The 22,963-nt window shown below is 47.1% G+C and overlaps 1 protein-coding gene across 1 annotated transcript; it reads right to left on the bottom strand.

The window, feature by feature from the left end:
* Positions 1-2,657: 2,657 nt before the first annotated feature.
* Positions 2,658-12,150, bottom strand: LOC134928720 (putative inactive cytochrome P450 2G1). Its single transcript, XM_063924735.1, has 6 exons — positions 12,143-12,150; positions 11,647-11,702; positions 11,346-11,508; positions 10,868-10,934; positions 10,289-10,430; positions 2,658-5,382 (listed from the first exon to the last, which is right to left on the bottom strand). The coding sequence occupies exons 1-6, from the start codon at positions 12,148-12,150 to the stop codon at positions 5,174-5,176; spliced, it is 645 nt and encodes a 214-aa protein (XP_063780805.1). The 3' UTR covers positions 2,658-5,173.
* Between the last annotated feature and the right edge of the window lie 10,813 nt (positions 12,151-22,963).

Genomic DNA, 22,963 nt, shown 5'->3' with positions numbered 1-22,963 from the left:
TGCTAGAGAGAGTGCCGATATTGTTGTTGGCTCATCCTCTTGATCACACTCCTGGGGAAAGTTTAAAACAGGGTACAGTTTCTCGGGTTAGTATTTGCATCAATAATCTTAGTCACATTATTCTTAACATTTATACAGTTACTAAGTGCATGTTTATCATTCACCAGTGTGCCATTCTCTGTGACCACCTGCTCTCCCATTATGTATGGTGGCGGTGGCGTCGTGGCTATCAGTTTCTTGATAGGGTTAGATCCAGCCGCCTGAGCCAATCCTCTCTGTATTTCACCCTCCTGCTGCCATAACTGTAAATAGTCATAATGTTTGATTCGTCTCTTTGCAGATTTAATGAGACATATCCTTCTCCGTAGATTTTGCAACACATCTGGGCTAAAACTGCCTACCCGTGGGAACTTTTCCCCATCGTGCACAGTCATTCTTTCCCATTCATCGCACAAAATCCTCTGTGTGTGATCCGTATTTCTCACACATTACATACCTTGCCGACCCGATTGGTCGGTTTACTAAGTCAACCCGAACCGAGGTTGATCGCCCCCTACCTGAACAACTGGCCCCCATCCTTGCAGGTGTTGCTTTCACTACCTCTGACCTTCAAATCAGGGTCTTCAGCGAACCCTTACAAAACCAAGATGTCCTGGGCAGGCCGGCGGCGAAGTTTACCGAGTACTCCACTCACTCGCCCACGTCGACCAATACGCCCACACACTGCCTTAGCGCTGGCGTACTCAACCTAGGGCCCCTGCGACCTGAACCTCTATTTACTGGAACATGTGGGTGTGATCCGAAGAGCACTTAACCCTTTCCAGTAACTATTGGTTGTTGGATAGTTCCCAAGTGACTAGCGAACTTCCCTTAAAATAAAAAAATATTACACAAATCACGTTAGAATGTACAAATAGCGTTTATGACCCCTCTAGCGTACGCAAATGGTACTGGGTCAAGTTACTAACTAATGCACACAATTACGTGTGGTACAATCGTTCTGCACATAAGCAACTAATCTTATGTGCGGAGCGACCAGTGGAATCGAAAATTGTGGCTGCGAATTCCTTCAGCCTGAGCTTAATGGCCTATATGGGTATCGCACCAACCCTTTCTGGTGTTGTGCTACTCTTTATCTATAGCGGACTTCTTAGTCTGCTGTACCTGGACCTCCTGGTCTGTCTGGACCTCCTGGTCTGTGCTACAGTAGACCTCCTGGTCTGCTATACTCTAATGCTCTTTTTTAAATGTTTAACAAGGGATGCCTCCCAAGCCACCATGCAGTCACTTACACGTATGTACCTTCACGAGAACTCGATGATTTCCTTTGGTTCAAACCCCAAAAATTAGAAACTTATATATATATGTATACACACTCTTTCACCTCATATACACTTTACTTTCGTTTCTGCGCAGAAATCCCTTTCATTCAGTAACACAGTTCAGTCCAGATGAGTTGCAAATTAGAGAAGGATCTATTAGCTTAAAATTTTGGACACTGAAATTGACTTGCGCTATTATCGCGTTGCCTCCTTTTCGCCTATTTAAAATAATACTATCGTGTGATTTGTATTATGTGGGCGTACCCAGACGCTCCGTTGCGTAATATACGCTCCGTGCGTCGACCCTTGCGTCGCGTACACTCGTTCTGCCCCTTGTTAGAGACACGTGTACGCAAGCCAGGTATGTCCACAGTAACACAACTAACACGTTTATCAATGTAAATGACCTTTAATTGTAATCATCTACTGAACACCACACAGAACTTCCTTGTATTTTAGGCAAGCCGTGTGCGTGTTTTACAAATTACTTCCTTACGAATTAATATTAACTTTTAACTACCAATAGCAACAAATCTTTCTCAGCACGTTATCAATTGTGAAATGGCAAACAGGAAGGTGATATGTGAAAATACACAAATGAAAAGAGATACAGTTGTGTGTGTGCGTGCGTGTGTACGCAAAACAGAAATAAACAGTTTTTAAAAAACAATAGCGTATTGTTCTTACCTCCGGTTATGGATCCCACCAGCACTCCTTCAATCTAGCGAAACAGACGCTTATCTAGTCAGCACTCCTGTATCCCGATACGAAGGGATACTGCCTTCCCGCTCTTGCTGACAGATAGCGTTTGTTTTCGCTAGTGCGGATATGTGGAGGACGGACGAGCCGCCAATTGATAATGCTGATATAGATTACCTTATAACTTCACAATAATGGGTAAGAGACACAGTACGCAATTGGCGTATGGGGTACCATAAGGGTACGTATTTAGCGTAGCATATGCTAGGCCGTGATCGAGACGCACATGCGGCACGCTCGCTCACAGCTTAATGCGTGGTGTCGAGCACGATATAGGCGAGCGACTACCGTAATGCTACGCTATCAGCGTAGCGGACGCTCGAGACCACGAGGAGATCACGAGCGGCGCAGACGCTCACAAGATGACAATCAGTAAACCTTGAATGTAACACACAGAAAGGATATTCTTATACTGTAAACCTTGTACTGAAACACTGTAGCGATATAACGCTGCTTAACCTTGTTAACACTAAAGCTGTTTGAGTGATCGAGACGCTCCTATTACCCTCTGCAATGTAATGAACACACAATACCGTGCTAAGGATCCAACACCTTTACTAACAAGCTTTTAGTTATATCGAAAAGGGGTAAAACAGTTACAAGTCATACACTACATACTAACATATAATTCTAACAGAATATCTAGACAGAAATATATAATAACGTTACAATCTTAAACTAAACAGAGAGAGAGAGAGAATGTGGCCAATACAAACAAAGAGCGAGATAATCACAGAGAATTACTTACACACACTGGGAACGATCGCAGCGCAGCCTGGTACCAGCTCCGAGTTAGTCAATATGAAAACCGTTTGTGGAGAGTGGGGGAGCTGTTCAGGCTGGCTGATCTTATATACACTGAGTACAGTATACTACAAAGGGACCTACAATCTCATTGTTCATTGGACACAGGATTGTCTCCTCGCATCATATCAAAAGGTCATAGAGTTAGTTTGAACAGGTGGGCTGTGACTATTTCAAACAGCTCAGGTGGGTGGGAATCTCCGGATTCCCGCCGCATGGATAATGAATCGCAAATATATGAAATGTCCAGAATCTACTAATGGCCATAACTATACGCAGGAGCGATTAATCTTTACCTAACCAGCACCGGATTGTTGCTATTAAAATACTCTTCTGTTAGGTACCAGACACAGCTGTTCAAACCCTGTCTGACCCTTCGTACCATACAAAGAGGGATTCCCAAGTCCGTGAACAAGTCACATTAAACAAACTTACAGTTATTACTAAGGGGAACATTATCTATAAAACATGCTATATGGATTTATTCTCTAACGATTGAGTCGCCCGCTAGACGCACACAAACTCTACCGTAAATGCACATACCACGCGCTCGAGCGCATGGCCGAGGCGCCATCACGCGGCTGCGAGTATCCGCACGCACAGGAGAGAATGTGCACGTGCAGCAGGCACGCGCATGAGGTGAATATATGGCAACGTGCAGCGTGATATTTTTCTGACTTTGACAATTATTAGTCAGATGCCGGGACACAGGTTCTGATAAGCGCTGGAGCTGGCAGTCACTACACTTATGTATTGTGTTATTCCGGGGCTATATATTATTAGTCAGATGCTGGGACACAGGCTCTGATAAGCGCTGGAGCTGGCAGTCACTACACTTATGTATTGTGTTATTCCGGGGCTATATATTATTAGTCAGATGCCGGGACACAGGCTCTGATAAACGCTGGAGCTGGCAGTCACTACACTTATGTATTGTGTTATTCCGGGGCTATATATTATTAGTCAGATGCCGGGACACAGGCTCTGATAAGCGCTGGAGCTGGCAGTCACTACACTTATGTATTGTGTTATTCCGGGGCTATATATTATTAGTCAGATGCCGGGACACAGGCTCTGATAAACGCTGGAGCTGGCAGTCACTACACTTATGTATTGTGGTATTCCGGGGCTATATATTATTAGTCAGATGCTGGGACACAGGCTCTGATAAGCGCTGGAGCTGGCAGCTCACTACACTTATGTATTGTGTTATATCGGGGATATATATTATTAGTCAGATGCTGGGACACAGGCTCTGATAAACGCTGGAGCTGGCAGTCACTACACTTATGTATTGTGTTATTTCGGGGCTATATATTATTAGTCAGATGCTGGGACACAGGCTCTGATGAACGCTGGAGCTGGCAGCTCATTACACTTATGTATTGTGTTATTCCGGGGCTATATATTATTAGTCAGATGCTGGGATACAGGCTCTGATAAGCGCTGGAGCTGGCAGTCACTACACTTATGTATTGTGTTATTCCATGGCTATATATTATTAGTCAGATGCCGGGAAACAAGCTCTGATAAGCGCTGGCGCTGGCAGTCACTACACTTATGTATTGTGTTATTCCGGGGCTATATATTATTAGTCAGATGCTGGGATACAGGCTCTGATAAGCGCTGGAGCTGGCAGTCACTACACTTATGTATTGTGTTATTCCGGGGCTATATATTATTAGTCAGATGCTGGGACACAAGCTCTGATAAACGCTGGAGCTGGCAGTCACTACACTTATGTATTGTGTTATTCCGGGGCTATATATTATTAGTCAGATGCCGGGACACAGGCTCTGATAAGCGCTGGAGCTGGCAGTCACTACACTTATGTATTGTGTTATTCCGGGGCTATATATTATTAGTCAGATGCTGGGACAGAGTCTCTGATAAGCGCACCAGCTGGCAGTCACTACACTTATGTATTGTGTTATTCCGGGGATATATATTATTAGTCTGATGCTGGGACACAGTCTCTGATAAGTGCTGGAGCTGGCAGTCACTACACTTATGTATTGTGTTATTCCGGGGATATATATTATTAGTCAGATGCCGGGACACAAGCTCTGATAAACGCTGGAGCTGGCAGCTCACTACACTTATGTATTGTGTTATTCCGGGGCTATATATTATTAGTCAGATGCCGGGACACAGGCTCTGAAAAGCGCTGGAGCTGGCAGCTCACTACACTTATTTATTTGCTGTCCCATAATGTCTGAGCACGTTGGTGCGAATTCAGCTCGAAACCATCCCACGAAGGGTGCGAGATCGGTTTCCGTTGCCGGCACTTAAAAACTGTGGCACCGGCACATCGCACCCATCGCGAGTGATAGAAACTGGGAGAAAAACAGGTTTTTAATCTTGTTCTGTTTCAGAGTTCTGCAGTCCTGGCGCGGGGTTCCGGGGGGCTGGGAGAAGGTGAATTTCTGGAGCAGCGCAGAGAAGAGCAGGAAAAGCTCCATACGAGCCAGGTTCTCTCCAGCACAGATACGTTTCCCTAACAGAGAGAGAGGAGAGGTCATACAGGGCCGGGAAGGGGGAGAGTATCAGCCAGACAATGTTACCAGTTTCATTGTAACACTATAAGATGTATCAAACCTTCCAAAGAGGAGCCGTGGAGATTCCCCCATAGCAAACCAATCATAGTAACATAGTATCTAAGGTTGAAAAAAGACAATTGTCCATCGAGTTCAACCTATTTGTGGTCTCCTATGCACGATTATTTTGTAGAAAATTTTGACTGAAGTTGATGACTGCCGTTACGTTTTACCCCTCTTTTTTATAATAACCATAGTGCGTGACTATGCCCCGTAACCCTGGATATCCTTATCCTTTAGGAATTTATCTAACCCATTCTTAAAGGTGTTGAACGAGTCGGCCATTACAACTCCCTCAGGCAGGGAATTCCAAACACGTATCGTCCTTTCCGTAAAAAAGCCTTTACGCCGTATTGTGCGGAATCTCCTGTCCTTCAACCTGAGCGAGTGTCCACGAGTTCTCTGTGTTGATCTAACCAAAAACAGGTCCTGAGCAAGATCTGTATAATGGGGGTAATTCTGAGTTGATCGCAGCAGCAAGTTTGTTAGCAATTGGGCAAAACCATGTGCACTGCAGGGGGGGGGGGGGGGGGGGGGGCAGATATAACATTTGCAGAGAGAGTTAGATTTGGGTGGGTTATTTCATTTCTGTGCAGGGTAAATACTGGCTGCTTTATTTTTACACTGCAATTTAGATTTCAGTTTGAATACACCCCACCAAAATCTAACTCTCTCTGCACATGGTATATCTGTCCTCCCTGCAGTGCACATGGTTTTGCCCAACTGCTAACAAATTTGCTGCTGCGATCAACTCAGAATTACCCCCATTGTCCCCTTATATATTTGTAAATGTTGATCATGTCCCCTCTTAATCTCCTCTTTTCCAGTGTAAACATGCCTAGTCTTGCAAGCCTTTCCTCGTATTCCAGCGTCTCCATACCCTTAATTAGTTTGGTCGCCCGCCTTTGAACCTTTTCTAGCTCCAGGATATCCTTTTTGTAGTAAGGTGCCCAGAATTGCACACAGTATTCAAGGTGTGGCCTCACAAGTGATTTATATAACGGGAGTATAATACTCTCGTCCCTTGAATCAATTCCCCATTTTATGCATGCTAGTATCTTATTAGCCTTCTTTGCTGCAGTCCTACTTTGGGTACTACTGCTTAGTTTGCTATCTATGAGGACACCTAAGTCCTTTTCCAGTACAGAATCCCCTAATTTTACCCCATTTAGTGGGTAGGTGTTATTTTTGTTCTTGTTACCACAGTGCATTACCTTACACTTGTCTGTGTTGAAGCGCATTCTCCATTTCGCTGCCCAAGCTTCTAATTTAACTAAGTCGTTCTGAAGCGACTCAGCATCCCCCTCCGTATTTATAACCTTACACAATTTGGTATCATCTGCAAAAATAGACACCATGCTCTGCAGACCTTCTGTTAGGTCATTAATGAAAATATTGAACAATAGTGGTCCTAATACTGAGCCTTGCGGCCAGTGCCGTAACTAGGCATTTTAGCGGTGTGTGCAATAAACAACATTGGCGCCCCCCCATGCAAGATAGGGGCAGTGCGCGCCGTAGGCGCGTGAAAAATATATAGGTGCGTGGCTTCATGGGGAAGGGGCGTGGCCACAAAATAATAGCAATTCATACTACAGTGCACAGTAGTCTACATTATTCAAATTACGCTGCACAGTAGCGCCACTACACCAGATAGAGCCCCTTTTATACATTACAGCAGACAGCGTCCCCCTTTTTACACATAACAGCAGACAGTCTCCCTTTTAACACTTTTCATCAGCCAGTCCCCCTTTTTACACATTGCGGCAGACAGCGTCCCCTTTTTTACACATTACAGCAAACAGCGTCCCCTTTTTTAACATTACGGCAGACAGCATCCCCTTTTTATACATTACAGCAGACAGCGTCCCCCTTTTTACACATTACAGCAGACAGTCTCCCTTTTAACACATTGCGGCAGCCAGTCCCCCTTTTTACACATTGCGGCAGACAGAGTCCCCTTTTTTTACAAATTACAGCAGACAGCGTCCCCTTTTTTAACATTACGGCAGACAGCGTCCCCTTTTTACACATTACAGCAGACAGCATCCCCGTTTTTACACATTACGGCAGACGGTGTCCCCCTTTTTACACATTGCGGCAGCCAGTCCCCCTTTTTACACATTACGGCAGCCAGTCCCCCTTTTTACACATTGCGGCAGCCAGTCCCCCTTTTTACACATTGTGGCAGCCAGTCCCCATTTTTACACATTGCGGCAGCCAGTCCCCCTTTTTACACATTGCGGCAGCCAGTCCCCATTTTTACACATTGCGGCAGCCAGTCCCCCTTTTTACACATTGCGGCAGCCAGGCCCCCTTTTTACACATTGCGGCAGCCAGTTCCCCTTTTTACACATTGCGGCAGCCAGTCCCCCTTTTTACACATTGCGGCAGGCAGTCCCCCTTTTTACACATTGCGGCAGCCAGTCCCCCTTTTTACACATTGCGGCAGCGTCCCCCTTTTTACACATTACGGCAGCCAGTCCCACTTTTTACACATTGCGGCTGCCAGTCCCCATTTTTACACATTGCGGCAGGCAGTCCCCCTTTTTACACATTGCGGCAGCCAGTCCCCCTTTTTACACATTGCGGCAGCGTCCCCCTTTTTACACATTACGGCAGCCAGTCCCACTTTTTACACATTGCGGCAGCCAGTCCCCCTTTTTACACATTGCGGCAGCGTCCCCCTTTTTACACATTACGGCAGCCAGTCCCCCTTTTTACACATTGCGGCAGCCAGTCCCCATTTTTACACATTGCGGCAGCAAGTCCCCCTTTTTACACATTGCGGCAGCCAGTCCCCATTTTTACACATTGCGGCAGCCAGTCCCCCTTTTTACACATTGCGGCAGCCAGGCCACTTTTTACACATTGCGGCAGCCAGTTCCCCTTTTTACACATTGCGGCAGCCAGTCCCCCTTTTTACACATTGCGGCAGGCAGTCCCCCTTTTTACACATTGCGGCAGCCAGTCCCCCTTTTTACACATTGTGGCAGCCAGTCCCCATTTTTACACATTGCGGCAGCCAGTCCCCCTTTTTACACATTGCGGCAGCCAGTCCCCATTTTTACACATTGCGGCAGCCAGTCCCCCTTTTTACACATTGCGGCAGCCAGGCCCCCTTTTTACACATTACGGCAGCCAGTCCCACTTTTTACACATTGCGGCAGCCAGTCCCCCTTTTTACACATTGCGGCAGCCAGGCCCCCTTTTTACACATTGCGGCAGCCAGTCCCCCTTTTTACACATTGCGGCAGCGTCCCCCTTTTTACACATTACGGCAGCCAGTCCCACTTTTTACACATTGCTGCAGCCAGTCCCCCTTTTTACACATTGCGGCAGCGTCCCCCTTTTTACACATTACGGCAGCCAGTCCCCCTTTTTACACATTGCGGCAGCCAGTCCCCATTTTTACACATTGCGGCAGCCAGTCCCCCTTTTTACACATTGCGGCAGCCAGTCCCCATTTTTACACATTGCAGCAGCCAGTCCCCCTTTTTACACATTGCGGCAGCGTCCCCCTTTTTACACATTACGGCAGCCAGTCCCCCTTTTTACACATTGCGGCAGGCAGTCCCCATTTTTACACATTGCGGCAGCCAGTCCCCCTTTTTACACATTGCGGCAGCCAGGCCCCCTTTTTACACATTGCGGCAGCCAGTCCCCCTTTTACACATTGCGGCAGCCAGTCCCCCTTTTTACACATTGCGGCAGCCAGGCCCCCTTTTTACACATTGCGGCAGCCAGTCCCCCTTTTTACACATTGCGGCAGCATCCCCCTTTTTACACATTACGGCAGGCAGTCCCCATTTTTACACATTGCGGCAGCCAGTCCCCATTTTTACACATTGCGGCAGCCAGGCCCCCTTTTTTACACATTGCGGCAGCCAGTCCCCATTTTTACACATTGCGGCAGCCAGGCCCCCTGTTTACACATTATGGCAGACGGTGTCCCCCTGAGAGAGAGAGAGAGAGAGAGAGAGAGAGAGAGAGAGAGAGAGAAAGAAAGATACATACTTACCATCTCCCCGCTGACAGGCTCCTCGTGCAGCTCCCTCAGTGCAGGCAGGTGAGAAGGAGGAGGAGGGAGGGGGACTGGAGCCGCAGCAGCGCTATTTCATTGGTAGCAAGCGCCGCTGCAGCATCCCCCTCTCCTTCCGTATTGGCTGCCCGGCGCTGCTGTGGATGCTGGGATGGAGGAACCGCATCCCAGCATCCACCGCAGCGCCGGGCAACCAATACGGAAGGAGAGGGGGATGCTGCAGCGGCGCTTACTACCAATGAAATAGCGCTGCTGCGGCTCCAGTCCCCCTCCCTCCTCCTCCTTCTCACCTGCCCGGCGCTGTAGCTCTCCTCCACAGCACGGCGGCGGCGCACGGCGCAGACTTCAGAGGCATGTAATGAGTCAATTTGACTCATTACATGCCGCTGGCCGTGCGCCCTCAGGGCAACTGTGCTGTGTCAAGCCCACTTGGCACAGACGTAGTTACGGCCCTGCTTGTGGCACACCACTTAGCACTTCAGTCCAATTTGAAAAAGATCCATTAACCACAACGCGCTGCTCCCTATTATCTAACCAGTTTTTGACCCAAGTGCATATTGTGATTCCTAGCCCTAATTCTTGCTCATATTATAGCATGTCCTAGATAACTGATAGCTAGAGTCTTATTGGTTGCCTTGGGCAACGCCTCCACTGGCTCCTACGGGACACATACTGTAACTCCTGTGTCCCCCAATCCTGGACACTACCTAATGTTCCTAATGTTATATATACAGTAATGGCACCAGAATAAGTTATATTGGTCTCACCTGCAGAAAACGCCATAAACGCTGGTCTTGTGCGGAACTGCCCCTTGTCATCGAGGAAGTGCCCTGGGTTGAAATCATTGGGGGTTTCCCACTGGGAGGGGTCAGAGAGCACTGATGAAATGAATGGAATCACTGTCGTTCCCTAAAATTGTAGAAGAGAGCCCCAGTTACATAGGGAGCATAAAGTACCAGCCAATCAGCTCTTAGCTGACAGGAGCTGGTTGACTGGTACTTTACGTCTCTCCACTTTATGTCTCTCTGTGGCTTAATACATGTGCCCATAATGTATTGTATCACGACCTGCTATAATTTCCTGGCGGTCTCCAGTGACTCAGTGCGTGTGGCTGTCGCTGCCGTCATGTAATGGTAAATCGCTAGTGATACAATGTATCTGGCCGCTATTGCTCCGATATTCCCAGGCTGCTGCAGATTAGACACTTTGTTTCCTTCCATTTGGTTGCATTATAAGAGGACGCTGTGTAAGTGTTTATATCATTTATGGACCTGGTTAATGATCTGTAGCTGGTGTACTAAATTTAGCCCCAAACTAGAAGTGACCTTTTCTTATAGTACCCTCACATGGCCACTAGAGGTCCCCATCACAGTCAGGTGAGCAGCGTATACAGGCACCACAGGGCTGATGCAGCTTCTTCAACATAAAATAAAAACAGAACAATGCATATCAATGGCTGGAGCTGGGCACCCATAGGGGGGTATTCAATTCTTTGAAAAGTCAGTTGGGTGTTTGTTTTCCCCTATCTAATAGACAGGAAAAAACAGACAGCCAACCGACTTTTCAGACACTTGAATTCCACCCTTAGTGTGCAGTGTTCGGCCAGGTGGCATGTGGCCGGTGTAAGTGTGAGCACACAGTAACTCCATACCTTAGGGAGAGTGTATCCTCAGAAGTGATAAAGTATCAGCTTCCTAATAGCCGCGTTACAGGATGTATTTGAAAAAAATGTAATAGAACCTTTCAGTGTTTTTGAAAAATGACTGGAGCTGATTGGCTGCTACTTTATCTCTCGCCACTTCATCGCTTTTTACAGCTTAATACTAAGTGTCCTCGGTCAATGCGTGGTAATGAGCCGTAGGCGCCAGGTCTAAGACCCTCTGTATCTCATGCACCACGGCGTTAGTGTACGGCATCTGTGCCCGGTCCATGATCCCAGGTGGGCGCTGCGACTCCGTCACCTCATCAATCTCCTGCTGGACTTTCCCTGGAATATGGAGCAAATATACATGCTGTAATAGTGATTAGGCGTTATAGATGATTAACCAAACAGAAAAAAGAGAAGAAATCTTTCGCTGCGCCTGTGTTTAACAATTATTAATTGATTAATCTCAATAAAACTAACCTGGAACTAATGGTGTAAGGAGCACGTTCGCCACTATAAGGAGTTGTGCAATACTCCTACCAACATAACCAGAGAGAGAAATTAATAGAGGCGCTCATGACATCCGAACACTATAATTTCCCAGGTTCTATAACAACCAAAGAGTCAGATGAATTTGTTAAAAAACATATATTTAATATTCACAATGATCTAAAAAATACCACTTAATAGAAACAATTCATAGGTAATATTGATCGTAACTTACTGATTTACCGCATATATAAATGTAAAAACACATGAATTATCTAAGCTATTGCAATGATTGATGTATCGATGGAACTTCACTGAACTGGCTGATTGAGAGTTCAGATGTAACAATGTGTTACAATCCTTAGGAAACACTGCTACCACAGCTGCTGAATATGATTCCTAAATAAGACACAGTTACTGCACGTTTGAAATGAGCAACTTCAATGCGGATGACCGGCATATGTCGGTTGTGTGTAAAATAGATTACCTCTCCATGTGGGCTGGTGAACCCGAGCGTCCCCGGGTGAGTCCAAAACTTGCCCAGTGAAGTGTAGAGCTGGAGGGTACGTAGCGTGTCTGGATATACGGAACACCACTGATTCGAGCTCAATTGACCTGCGGGTGCTTCACCCAATAAGTGCTGTAAGGATTGGTAGAGAAGGCAGGTGTGAGGCTGTTTGATGGAAACTGCCACGGAGATCCGGCTGTATTTGGAGTCTCTTCCTAGACTACCTGGACGTGCACCGTCCGCCGGTAGTCAGCGGGATGGAGGATGTTAAGAGCTGGTCACAGTTGCCGCACAGAGCTCACGGCTTGGTTCCGTGTGAAATGCTGGCTGCTTACTGCTATTGCCGGTGAGCTCGAATCAGTGGTGTTCCGTATATCCAGACACGCTACGTACCCTCCAGCTCTACACTTCACTGGGCAAGTTTTGGACTCACCTGGGGACGCTCGGGTTCACCAGCCCACATGGAGAGGTAATCTATTTTACACACAACCGACATATGCCGGTCATCCGCATTGAAGTTGCTCATTTCAAACGTGCAGTAACTGTGTCTTATTTAGGAATCACATTCAGCAGCTGTGGCAGCTGTGTTTCCCAAGGATTGTAACACATTGTTACATCTGAACTCTCAATCAGCCAGTTCAGTGAAGTTCCATCGATACAGCAATCATTGCAATAGCTTAGATAATTCATGTGTTTTTACATTTATATATGCGGTAAATCAGTAAGTTACGATCAATATTACCTATGAATTGTTTCTATTAAGTGGTATTTTTTAGATCATTGTGAATATTAAATATATGTTTTTTAACAAATTCATCTGACTCTTTGGTTGTTATAGAACCTGGGAAATTAGGAAATTATAGTGTTCGGATGTCATGAGCGCCTCTATTAATTTCTCTCTCTGGTTATAGATGATTAGTACAGCAGTGACATAGGTAATAGGGAGTGTGTGTGTTGTGTGTGTGTGTGTGTGTGTGTGTGTGTGTGTGTGTGTGTGTGTGTGTGTGTGTGTGTGTGTGTGTGTGTGTGTGTGTGTGTGTAACATAACCTTATAGTAAGACACTCTGTGACGCCGGTTTTCTGACATCATCATCAGCGTAAGCGCTGGTCATTAGGTGACTGGACAGATGCTGACCATGTGTCTCACTGAGCGGATGCTGTACAGTCGTCCTCGCCACAGCTGTGACACATGGGGCCTAATTCAGACCTGATCGTAGATGTGCTAAATTTCCTCCCTGACATGGAGGGGGGACGCCCAGCACAGGGATAGTCCGCCCCGCATGTCAGGCCCTACCTCTCCGCACACGTACAAAAGCATCGCACAGCGGAGATGCTTTTGCACTGGAAGAGTAGCTCCCTACCAGCGCAGCTCCTGCGCGCTGGCAGTCGCTACTCGTCATTGTGAGGGTCGCAGCGGCTGAGGTCCAGGCACGTCTGCCGTTTAGGGGGCGAGGTCCAGGCAACGCAGGCTTCCCCGGACCGCGCAGGGGGTGGGCCGCGGTGGCTGTTTGACGTCATATGCAGCCGCTGCAACCCTCAGAGCGTCGGGTAGCTCCCTGCCAGCGTGCAGGAGCTGCGCTGCCAGGGAGCTACTTGTGAAGTACAATAGTATCACCGCTGTGCGATGCTTATGTAATTGTGCGGAGGGCCCGGGCCTGACACGCGGGACGGACTAGCCTTGTGCTGGGCGTCTCCCCCGCATGTCTGAGTGTCTGATCGTAGATGTGCTAAATTTAGCACAGCTACGATCAACTCGGACTGACCCCCTAGGTACAGAGAGAAACATTTCAGGGGAGAGGTCTGTAACATAGACACAGCCACTTACACATACCCGCCAACCCTGAGGTCTTACATCTTTTGTTTCTTGAAAAGTTTATTTTCAAGTCACTTGAAACTCACTTCTTTTCAGGAATTTTGCAGAAGAGGAAGATGTGACTCTGTCAATGTATCCGTGGGATTTACTTCAGTAGCAACATGAATTACATTGCTAGATCCTTTTTCTACAAGTTCTGGAATAAAGTGGTGGCTGCTCTGATATGTTTTAATTAGTGATGAGCAAGTTCGGTTCTCCGAGATCCGAACCCTTCGAACTTCACCCATTTTACACGGTTCCGAGGCAGCCTCGGAACTTCCCGCCTTGCTCGGTTAACCCGAACGCGCCCGAACGTTAACATCCCGCTGTCGGACTCTCGCGAGATTCGTATTCTATATAAAGAGCCGTGCGTCGCCGCCATTTTCACTCGTGCATTGGAGATTGAACGGAGAGGACATGGCTGCGTTCTCTCCGTGAAAAGCTCCATAATCTGTGCTCAGTGTGCTGCAAATATCTGTGCTCAGTGTGCTGCAAATAATCTGTGCTCAGTGTGCTGCAAATATCTGTGCTCAGTGTGCTGCAAATATCTGTGCTCAGTGTGCTGCAAATATCTGTGCTCAGTGTGCTGCAAATATCTGTGCTCGGTGTGCTGCAAATATCTACGTACTCTGCCTGAAAATGCTCCATATCTGTGCTCAGTGTGCTGCAAATAATTGTGCTCAGTGTGCTTTATTGTGGGGACTGGGGACCACCAGTATATAATAATTATAGTAGTACAGTACAGTAGGCCATTGCTGTATCTTGCAGCTCTGTGTCACTGCAAGTATCCATTCCATATCTGTGCAGCATTTTTGTGAGCAGTATATATAGTATTACAGTGCTGCATTTTGGTGACCAACAGTATATAGTTGTGTACAGTAGGCCATTGCTGTATCTTGCAGCTCTGTGTCACTGCAAGTATCCATTCCATATCTGTGCTGCATTATTGTGAGCAGTATATAGTAGGACAATGCAGCATTTTGGTGACCAGCAGTATACATATATAGTACAGTACAGTAGGCCATTGCTGTATCTTGCAGCTCTGTGTCACTTCTAGTATCCTGATCAGTGCTCAATATCTGCTGCATTGTTGTGACCAGTATGTATACTGTACTGTGCGACTTGTGTTATACACCTGGGGATTATACATCCTGTAATCTGTACTGAGCGATGTGTGACATACACCTGGGGATTATACACCCTATATACTGTACTGAGTGATGTGTGAGATACACCTGGGGATTATACACCCTATATTATTATTATTATCCTTTATTTATATGGTGCCACAAGGGTTCCGCAGCGCCCAATTACAGAGTACATAAATAATCAAACAGGAAAACAGCAACTTACAGTTGATGACAGTATAGGACAAGTACAGGGTAAATACACATAGTTACATCAGCAGATGACACTGGAATAAGTATCAGGTGGCAGAAGACTGCTGGATGTGGTACAGTTGAAGATTATTAAAGTAAGACGAAGGATAAGCACATGAGGGAAGAGGGCCCTGCTCGTCAGAGCTTACAATCTAAAGGGGAGGGGTAGACAGACATGGGTGACACAGATGGGGTACATAGAGAATGTGGAACAGAGGGTTAGGATAAGATTTGGCTGGGTTTGGTGAAGAAGTGGACCCTCAGAAGGCACAAGTCAACACTTAACAATTCAACATTTTACTGGGCTATGCAGGAGAAAATTAAAAATAGGGGGGGAAAAACAAACAAACAAAAGAATCGATAACTTCTACCGCTTTCAAAAAGGTCAATGGAAGCTGAAATAATGGACAACTACCTCATGGAAGCCAGATACAGTATACCAAACAGTACTTAGCAGAGTTAGGAATGAGTGCTTATGAAATACAGTAACATTTTGTCATAATATTTCAGAAACTGCATGGCTGGTCTCTTGCACTCTTTTGCTCTAATACACCACCTGCTTTAGGATTTATATTCAAAAACATTATGTCTCCATAATCCCAAAAACGTCAGTCTTCTTGGAAAGTGGTTTGTTCCTTTGTAAGGGAAAGAGAACAAACGTTCTCAAACAACGGTTTCTCAATTTCTTTTTCCTCTGGGAAGGGATTGTGGATTTGCAGGAATATCTGAGCATTTCTGTAATCAGAAAGCAGCGACTTTCTACAAATGTTTACGAATAATTCCAGTGATTTTGTCATTTTCTTCCAGTGATTTGGACCAATAATACCATTGATTAGAATGAATAATTCCTGTGATATTGAGATGTTTGTGTCGCTTAGCTTAGCACCTCTTTTTCTCTTTTCTTTGCATCATGTGCTGTTAGGGGACTATTTTTTTGAAGTGCCATCCTGTCTGACACTGCAGTGCCACTCCTAGATGGGCCAGGTGTTTGTGTCGGCCACTTGGGTCGCTTAGCTTAGCCATCCAGCGACCTCGGTGCAAATTTTAGGACTAAAAATAATATTGTGAGGTGTGAGGTGTTCAAAATACACTGGAAATGAGTGGAAATTGTGGTTATTTAGGTTAATAATACTATAGGATCAAAATTACCCCCAAATTCTATGATTTAAACTGTTTTTGAGGGGTTTTTGGAAAAAAAAACACCTGAATCCAAAACACACCCGAATCCAACAAAAAAATTTCAGGGAGGTTTTGCCAAAACGCGTCCGAATCCAAAACACGGCCGCGGAACCGAATCCAAAACCAAAACACAAAACCCAAAAAATTTCTGGTGCACATCTCTAGTTTTAATCTCCTGTGATGCTTGGTACCATGGGGCAGATGTAATAAGCCTGGAGAAGTGATAAACCAGTGATATTTGCAAGGTGATAACGCACCAGCCAATCATCTCCTAACTCTCAATGTACATATTGGAGCTGATTGGCTGGTGTGTTCTCACTTTGCAAATATCACTGGTTTATTACTTCTCCAGGCTTAATACATCTGCCCTTTTGTGAGAGATTGATTGTCACATTCTATATTGGTCTATATACCCTTATTATTATTATACCCTTCTTTAGTTTTTTTCAACTCTCAGGCCTAACAAATAGTGTGCCGTACCCCGATCCTTCATCCGGAACTTCTCACCAAGTAGACTCTTTACCTCATTGAAATATTTTCTTGACTTGCCAGCAACAGATCATGTTGTGTTGGACTGCACAGTAGGGGTCATTCAGGGGTGTAGTATTGTATACCGGCGGCCGGGCTCCCGGCAACCAGCATACCGGCGCCGGAATCCCGACCGCCGGCATACCAACAGCATGGCGAGCGCAAATGAGCCCCTTGCGGGCTCGCTGCACTTGCCACGCTGTGGGCACTGTGGCGCGCCACGCTATTTATTCTCCCTCCATGGGGGGGGGGGGGCGTGGACCCCCAAGAGGGAGATAAAGTGTTGGTATGCCAGCTGTCGGGATTCCAGCGCCGGTATACTGTGCGCCGGGATCCCGACAGCCAGCAAACTGTAGACCATCCGTCATTCAGACCTGATCGCTAGGGTGCATTTTTGCATCCCTGTGATCAGGTAGTTGCCGCCTACAGGAGGAGGGTATTGTGTGTGTGTGTGTGTGTGTGTGTGTGTGTGTGTGTGTGTGTGTGTGTGTGTGTAGGTGTGCGATCACTTGTGCTGTTTGTGCAGTCTCTGCACAGCCCAGGATAAATATATGTAACTGAGATCTCTGAATTATAATATTGTGTGGGATTTACATCTAGTTACTGTTATCATTCAGTGTGCTGGGGGAAACAAAATGATTTTTTTTTCTTGCTTAGAAATACCCCTCCCTTTCCAGCACCTGAATGATATCACTAAGCTAACTGAGCATCTGCCACTATAAATGTCTGTATCTCACAATGTATCCAATCCACACTGTAACCCGCACTGTATCTGATCCACAGGTATTGTATTGGATGCTATTTGTATGGTTGGGGAGATTTTGGGGAACTGCTCAGCAAAAAGACTTTACATGGGCACCCCCTCTTATCAGTGGCCCAGAGCCCCCAGGAGGGAGGTACAGACTGGGCACTGAGATTAGGCATGTCTGCGATTGCTATTATACACATTTTTCTTTGCTGTTTGGTAACTACTTTAGAGTAATGATATTCCACACATGATTCTCAGTAAATGTCTGTGTTGTCTTGTTTTCTATTGATAAGTACCTGAGAGTTGGTCTGATTGGTTGTTGCTAATACCTTACTAATTTACAAAACATTGTTAAACAGAAATGACTGCCGTATGTTTGTGCCGCTGCTCTGTTGCTTAGTGTAGCCGGCCTTTGGCCTACGTTGGTGAACAATAATGTGAGGTGTGAGGTGGTCAAAATTGACTGGAAATGGCTCAAAATAAATGTTAGTGCGGCTACTAATACTCTAGGAACAAAAATGTGATTTTCGCTTTCTTTTGTACATTTTTGGGAGAAATCCAAAACCAAAACCAGTCACAGCCCTAACACAAAACCAAATGCAAAACCAAAACCGGGAGAATTAATTAGAACCAAAAACCAGCAAATATGGTCGGGCGCACATCTCTATATAAGACCAGAAATTAAAAGTCTGGGGGTAATTCTGAGTTGATCGCAGCAGCAAGTTTGTTAGCAATTGGGCAAAACCATGTGCACTGCAGGGGGGGGGGGGGGGGGGGGGGGGTAGATGTAACATGTGCAGAGAGAGTTAGATTTGGGTGGGTTATTTTGTTTCTGTGCAGGGTAAATACTTGCTGCTTTATTTTTACACTGCAATCTAGATTCCAGTTTGAACACACCCAACCCAAATCTAACTCTCTCTGCACATGTTATATCTGCCCCCCCTCCCCCCCCTGCAGTGCACGTGGTTTTGCCCAATTGCTAACAAAATTGCTGCTGCGATCAACTCGGAATGACCACCTCTGTCAGGTGCTCCACATGTCCAGCCCAGGAGATGTGCCCCTTAGATGGTCTCAGCAGTGATTGGTGCTACATCATTGGGAAATGTCCTGATGACTTGTCTGTGGTAATTAGCACAGCCCTCCTGCGGACATGGCTCGTTACCAGCCAGTGTTACCCAGAGCCTCGGCGTTTGTGAGGCTGAGCCCAGGTCATTGCCTCCATGCGTCTGTTACTGCACGCTCTGTAAATAATTATAAGTTCAGTGACCCCGCTGCCTCGTAAACGTGTCCTTGGCTCAGATCCACAGATTTTCACTGTTGTCTATAAACGTACAGTAAGCGCAAAGTACAGCAACTTTACAATTATCTGATATTTTACTGCATATTTCACCCAAACCTTTATATGATTCAGAAGAGAAGACGCTAAATGTTACAGTTTCTCTCCTCTCTATTCCCGACTTACACCGCGCCCTGTAATGGGGAAGGGACTGACGGGCGTGGCACTGCATTACATACCACACACAGGGTCAGGGCTGTTTCTAGACAATTTGGCTCCCAGTGCGAGATTTGAAAATGCGCCCCCCCCCCCTTTGCTATAAAAAAAAAACTGCGTCCCCCTCCCCCCATATAGCTATAAAAAGAAAATGCATGCGCTCGCCGAAGGCGCGCGCGCTCCCGACAAGGGTGTGTGGCCTGATTAAAATGGGTGTGGTCTCATTAAAGTGGGCATGGCCTCATCTGATATCATCACGCCCACCACAGGGGGGGAAAAATAAAAATAAAAAGTCCCCATTTTACACATTACAGCAGGCAAGTGTCCCAATTTAAACACAGTGCGGCAGGCAGGCATCCCCATTTTACACAGCGCGGCAGGCAGGTGTCCCCATTTTACACAGTACGGCAGGCAGGTGCCCCCATTTTACACAGTACGCAGGCAGGTGCCCCCATTTTACACAGTACGCAGGCAGGTGCCCCCATTTTACACAGTACGCAGGCAGGTGCCCCCATTTTACACAGTACGCAGGCAGGTGCCCCCATTTTACACAGTACGCAGGCAGGTGCCCCATTTTTCACAGTGCAGCAGGCAGGTGCCACATTTTTCACAGTGCGGCAGGCAGGTGTCCCCATTTTACATAGTGCGGCAGACAGGTATCCCCATTTTACATAGTGCGGCAGACAGGTATCCCCATTTTACATAGTGCGGCAGACAGGTATCCCCATTTTACATAGTGCGGCAGGCAGGTGTCCCCATTTTACATAGTGCGGCAGGCAGGTGTCCCCATTTTACACAGTACGGCAGGCAGGTGCCCCCATTTTACACAGTACGGCAGGCAGGTGCCCCCATTTTACACAGTACGGCAGGCAGGTGCCCCCATTTTACACAGTACGGCAGGCAGGTGCCCCCATTTTACATAGTGCGGCAGGCAGGTGCCCCCATTTTACACAGTACGGCAGGCAGGTGCCCCCATTTTACTTAGTGCGGCAGGCAGGTGTCCCCATTTTACACAGTACGGCAGGCAGGTGCCCCCATTTTACACAGTACGGCAGGCAGGTGCCCCCATTTTACACAGTACGGCAGGCAGGTGCCCCCATTTTTCACAGTGCGGCAGACAGGTGTCCCCATTTTACACAGTGCGGCAGACAGGTATCCCCATTTTACACAGTGCGGCAGACAGGTATCCCCATTTTACATAGTGCGGCAGACAAGTATCCCCATTTTATATAGTGCGGCAGACAGGTATCCCCATTTTATATAGTGCGGCAAACAGGTATCCCCATTTTATGTAGTGCGGCAGACAGGTATCCCCATTTTATATAGTGCGGAAGACAGGTATCCCGATTTTTCACAGTGCGGCATGCAGGTGTCAAGTGGGGGGGAAGGAAGAGGGAGAGAGATTATACTTACATGTTCCCGCTCTTCAGGTCCGGCCGCCTCCTCCTTCCACGCTTATATTCTCTCCTCCCTCTTCCCGAGCGCTCCTGCTCGGGGGGCGGAGTTTCGCGGAATGACGCGTTTGCGTCGTGACGTCACGACGCAAACGCGTCATTCCGCGAAACTCCGCCCCCGAGCAGGAGCGCTCGGGAAGAGGGAGGAGAGGAGAAAAAGACCCACGAAGTGCCGCGGCGGGCGTCCCGTGCGGTTGCACGGCTCGCCCGCCGCTAGAAACGGCACTGCACAGGGTTATAGGGAATCCAGTCACAACTGCACCTGGGGGTGATGGGGTGTAACTGACAGTAACGGGCGTTACCAGGTGTGCACAGAGCCGTCTTAACAGCAGTGTAGGCCCCTGGGCACAGCAATGCACTGGGGCCCCTACCCATCCTCCAGCAGTAGGGGTGGGGGTGCTATCAGCGGCAGCTTTGATGTTCCGCGGGCGGTAGGGAGTGTTCTATCCTCCGCTCAGCATGTAGGACCTGGAGAAATAATTTCTGCTAATTACTCCTTTACTGCACAGATGGGGCAGGAAGGAGAGCACTAAACTGTAGAAGGGGCCATTGGGCTGAATGAAGGGGACCTGGTACATGACTTCCAGGGTGGTATGGGGTGTTTAATATGTACAGTAGGGGAGGGGTCGATAGTGGAGTGGGTTAATATTCATAATTTTCTGGTGGGAGGGCAGCTTGCTTTACTGCAGATATCTCCAGTTCCTGGAAATATATTTCTTAGCTTTAATGAGATAACAAACTAGAGAGTCTCACCTATCAGGAGGTTCTGGGGACTTGGGGATCAGAGTGCAGGAGCCAGAGCAATCCACCAACAAACATAAAACTGCATATTAGGCGTGTGGAGCTAGAGCAGGGACCAGCTGCTGGAAGGCTGATATCTCTGGTTCTGGGCATAATAGAGACAAGCTGCCAGTGTTCACCAAAAGGGGAGAGTCCCAGCTTTTGGAGTATACCCTCAGAAAATCTCTAAGTCAGACAGAACCCGAGATATCTGTCTGGGAAGAACAATTAACAGGCTTGGATGGGGACCACTGCTTTGAAGTCGGATATCTCCGGTTCCCCAGGGCCGATTTTCAAAAATCTGGTACCCCTGGAAAGAGGGGACTCTCAGCTATCAGCCTAGGGCCCTTATACTCCTGGGGCCCTTGGGCAAGAGCCCATTTAGCCCATACGAAAAGACGGCCCTGGGTGTGCAGTGATCAGTGAGGGGGTTATGCAGATCTGCACAGGAGCATAACAATGCAGGAGCTCAGATAGGGCTGCTACATGCAGATGTGCACTAGTGATAATGACACAGGGCCTAATTCACATCTGATCGCAGCAGCAAATTTGTTAGCAGCTGAGCAAAACCATGAGGGTAATTCAGATCTGTTCGCTCACTAGTGATGAGCGGGTTCAGTTTCTCGGAAACCGACCCACCCGAACTTCAGCCTTTTTACACGGGTCCGAGCCGTGCTCGGATTCTCCCGTGTGGCTCAGGTAAACCGAGCGCGCCCGAACGTCATCATCCCGCTGTCGGATTCTCGCGAGATTCGGATTCTATATAAGGAGCCGCGCGTCGCCGCCATTTTCTCACACGTGCATTGAGATTGATAGTGAGAGGACGTGGCTGGTGTCCTCTCCGTTATAGTCATAATAGAAAACACTAAGAGTGACATTGTTATAATTGTGGGGAGGATTGGGGACGGGGAGCAGCTGTTAGGAGTACAGTGCAGGGTTTTGCTGATAGTAGTGAGTGTGACCACCAGTTTAATCCGTTCTCTGCCTGAAAAAAAACGCTCCATACCATATCTGTGCTCAGTGTGCTGCATGATATATCTGTGCTGAGTGCTCACACTGCCTAATTGTGGGGACTGGGGAGCAGCTATAGCAGGAGTACAGTGCACAGTTTTGCTGACAGTGACCACCAGTATACGTTTGTCTGCCTGAAAAACACTCCTGTGGTGGCTTTTTTTCTTTATACTAGTAGTTTAGCAGTCTGCTGACAGTGTCCACCAGGTCCATTTATTATACAGTATATTATATATATAGCAGTACGGTAGGCCACGGCTGTACCTACCTCTGTGTCATCACTCGTCGTTCATAAGTAATAATAGTATACTATCCATCCATCTACATTGTATACCTGTGGTGGCTTTTTTTTTCTTCATACTAGTTTAGCAGTCTGC

The sequence above is a fragment of the Pseudophryne corroboree genome, chromosome 5 (assembly GCF_028390025.1).
Source record: "Pseudophryne corroboree isolate aPseCor3 chromosome 5, aPseCor3.hap2, whole genome shotgun sequence".
NCBI classification, from domain to species: Eukaryota; Metazoa; Chordata; class Amphibia; order Anura; family Myobatrachidae; genus Pseudophryne; species Pseudophryne corroboree.
This window is presented reverse-complemented; position numbering and strand designations above follow the sequence as displayed.

Coding starts and splice junctions, on each gene's coding strand:
- LOC134928720 (XM_063924735.1), bottom strand. Junction 10,935..11,345: donor GCATTGACCGAGGACACTTA/GTATTAAGCTGT, acceptor ATGTTGAAGAAG/CTGCATCAGCCCTGTGGTGC. Junction 10,431..10,867: donor TGGGGACCTCTAGTGGCCAT/GTGAGGGTACTA, acceptor CTACAATTTTAG/GGAACGACAGTGATTCCATT.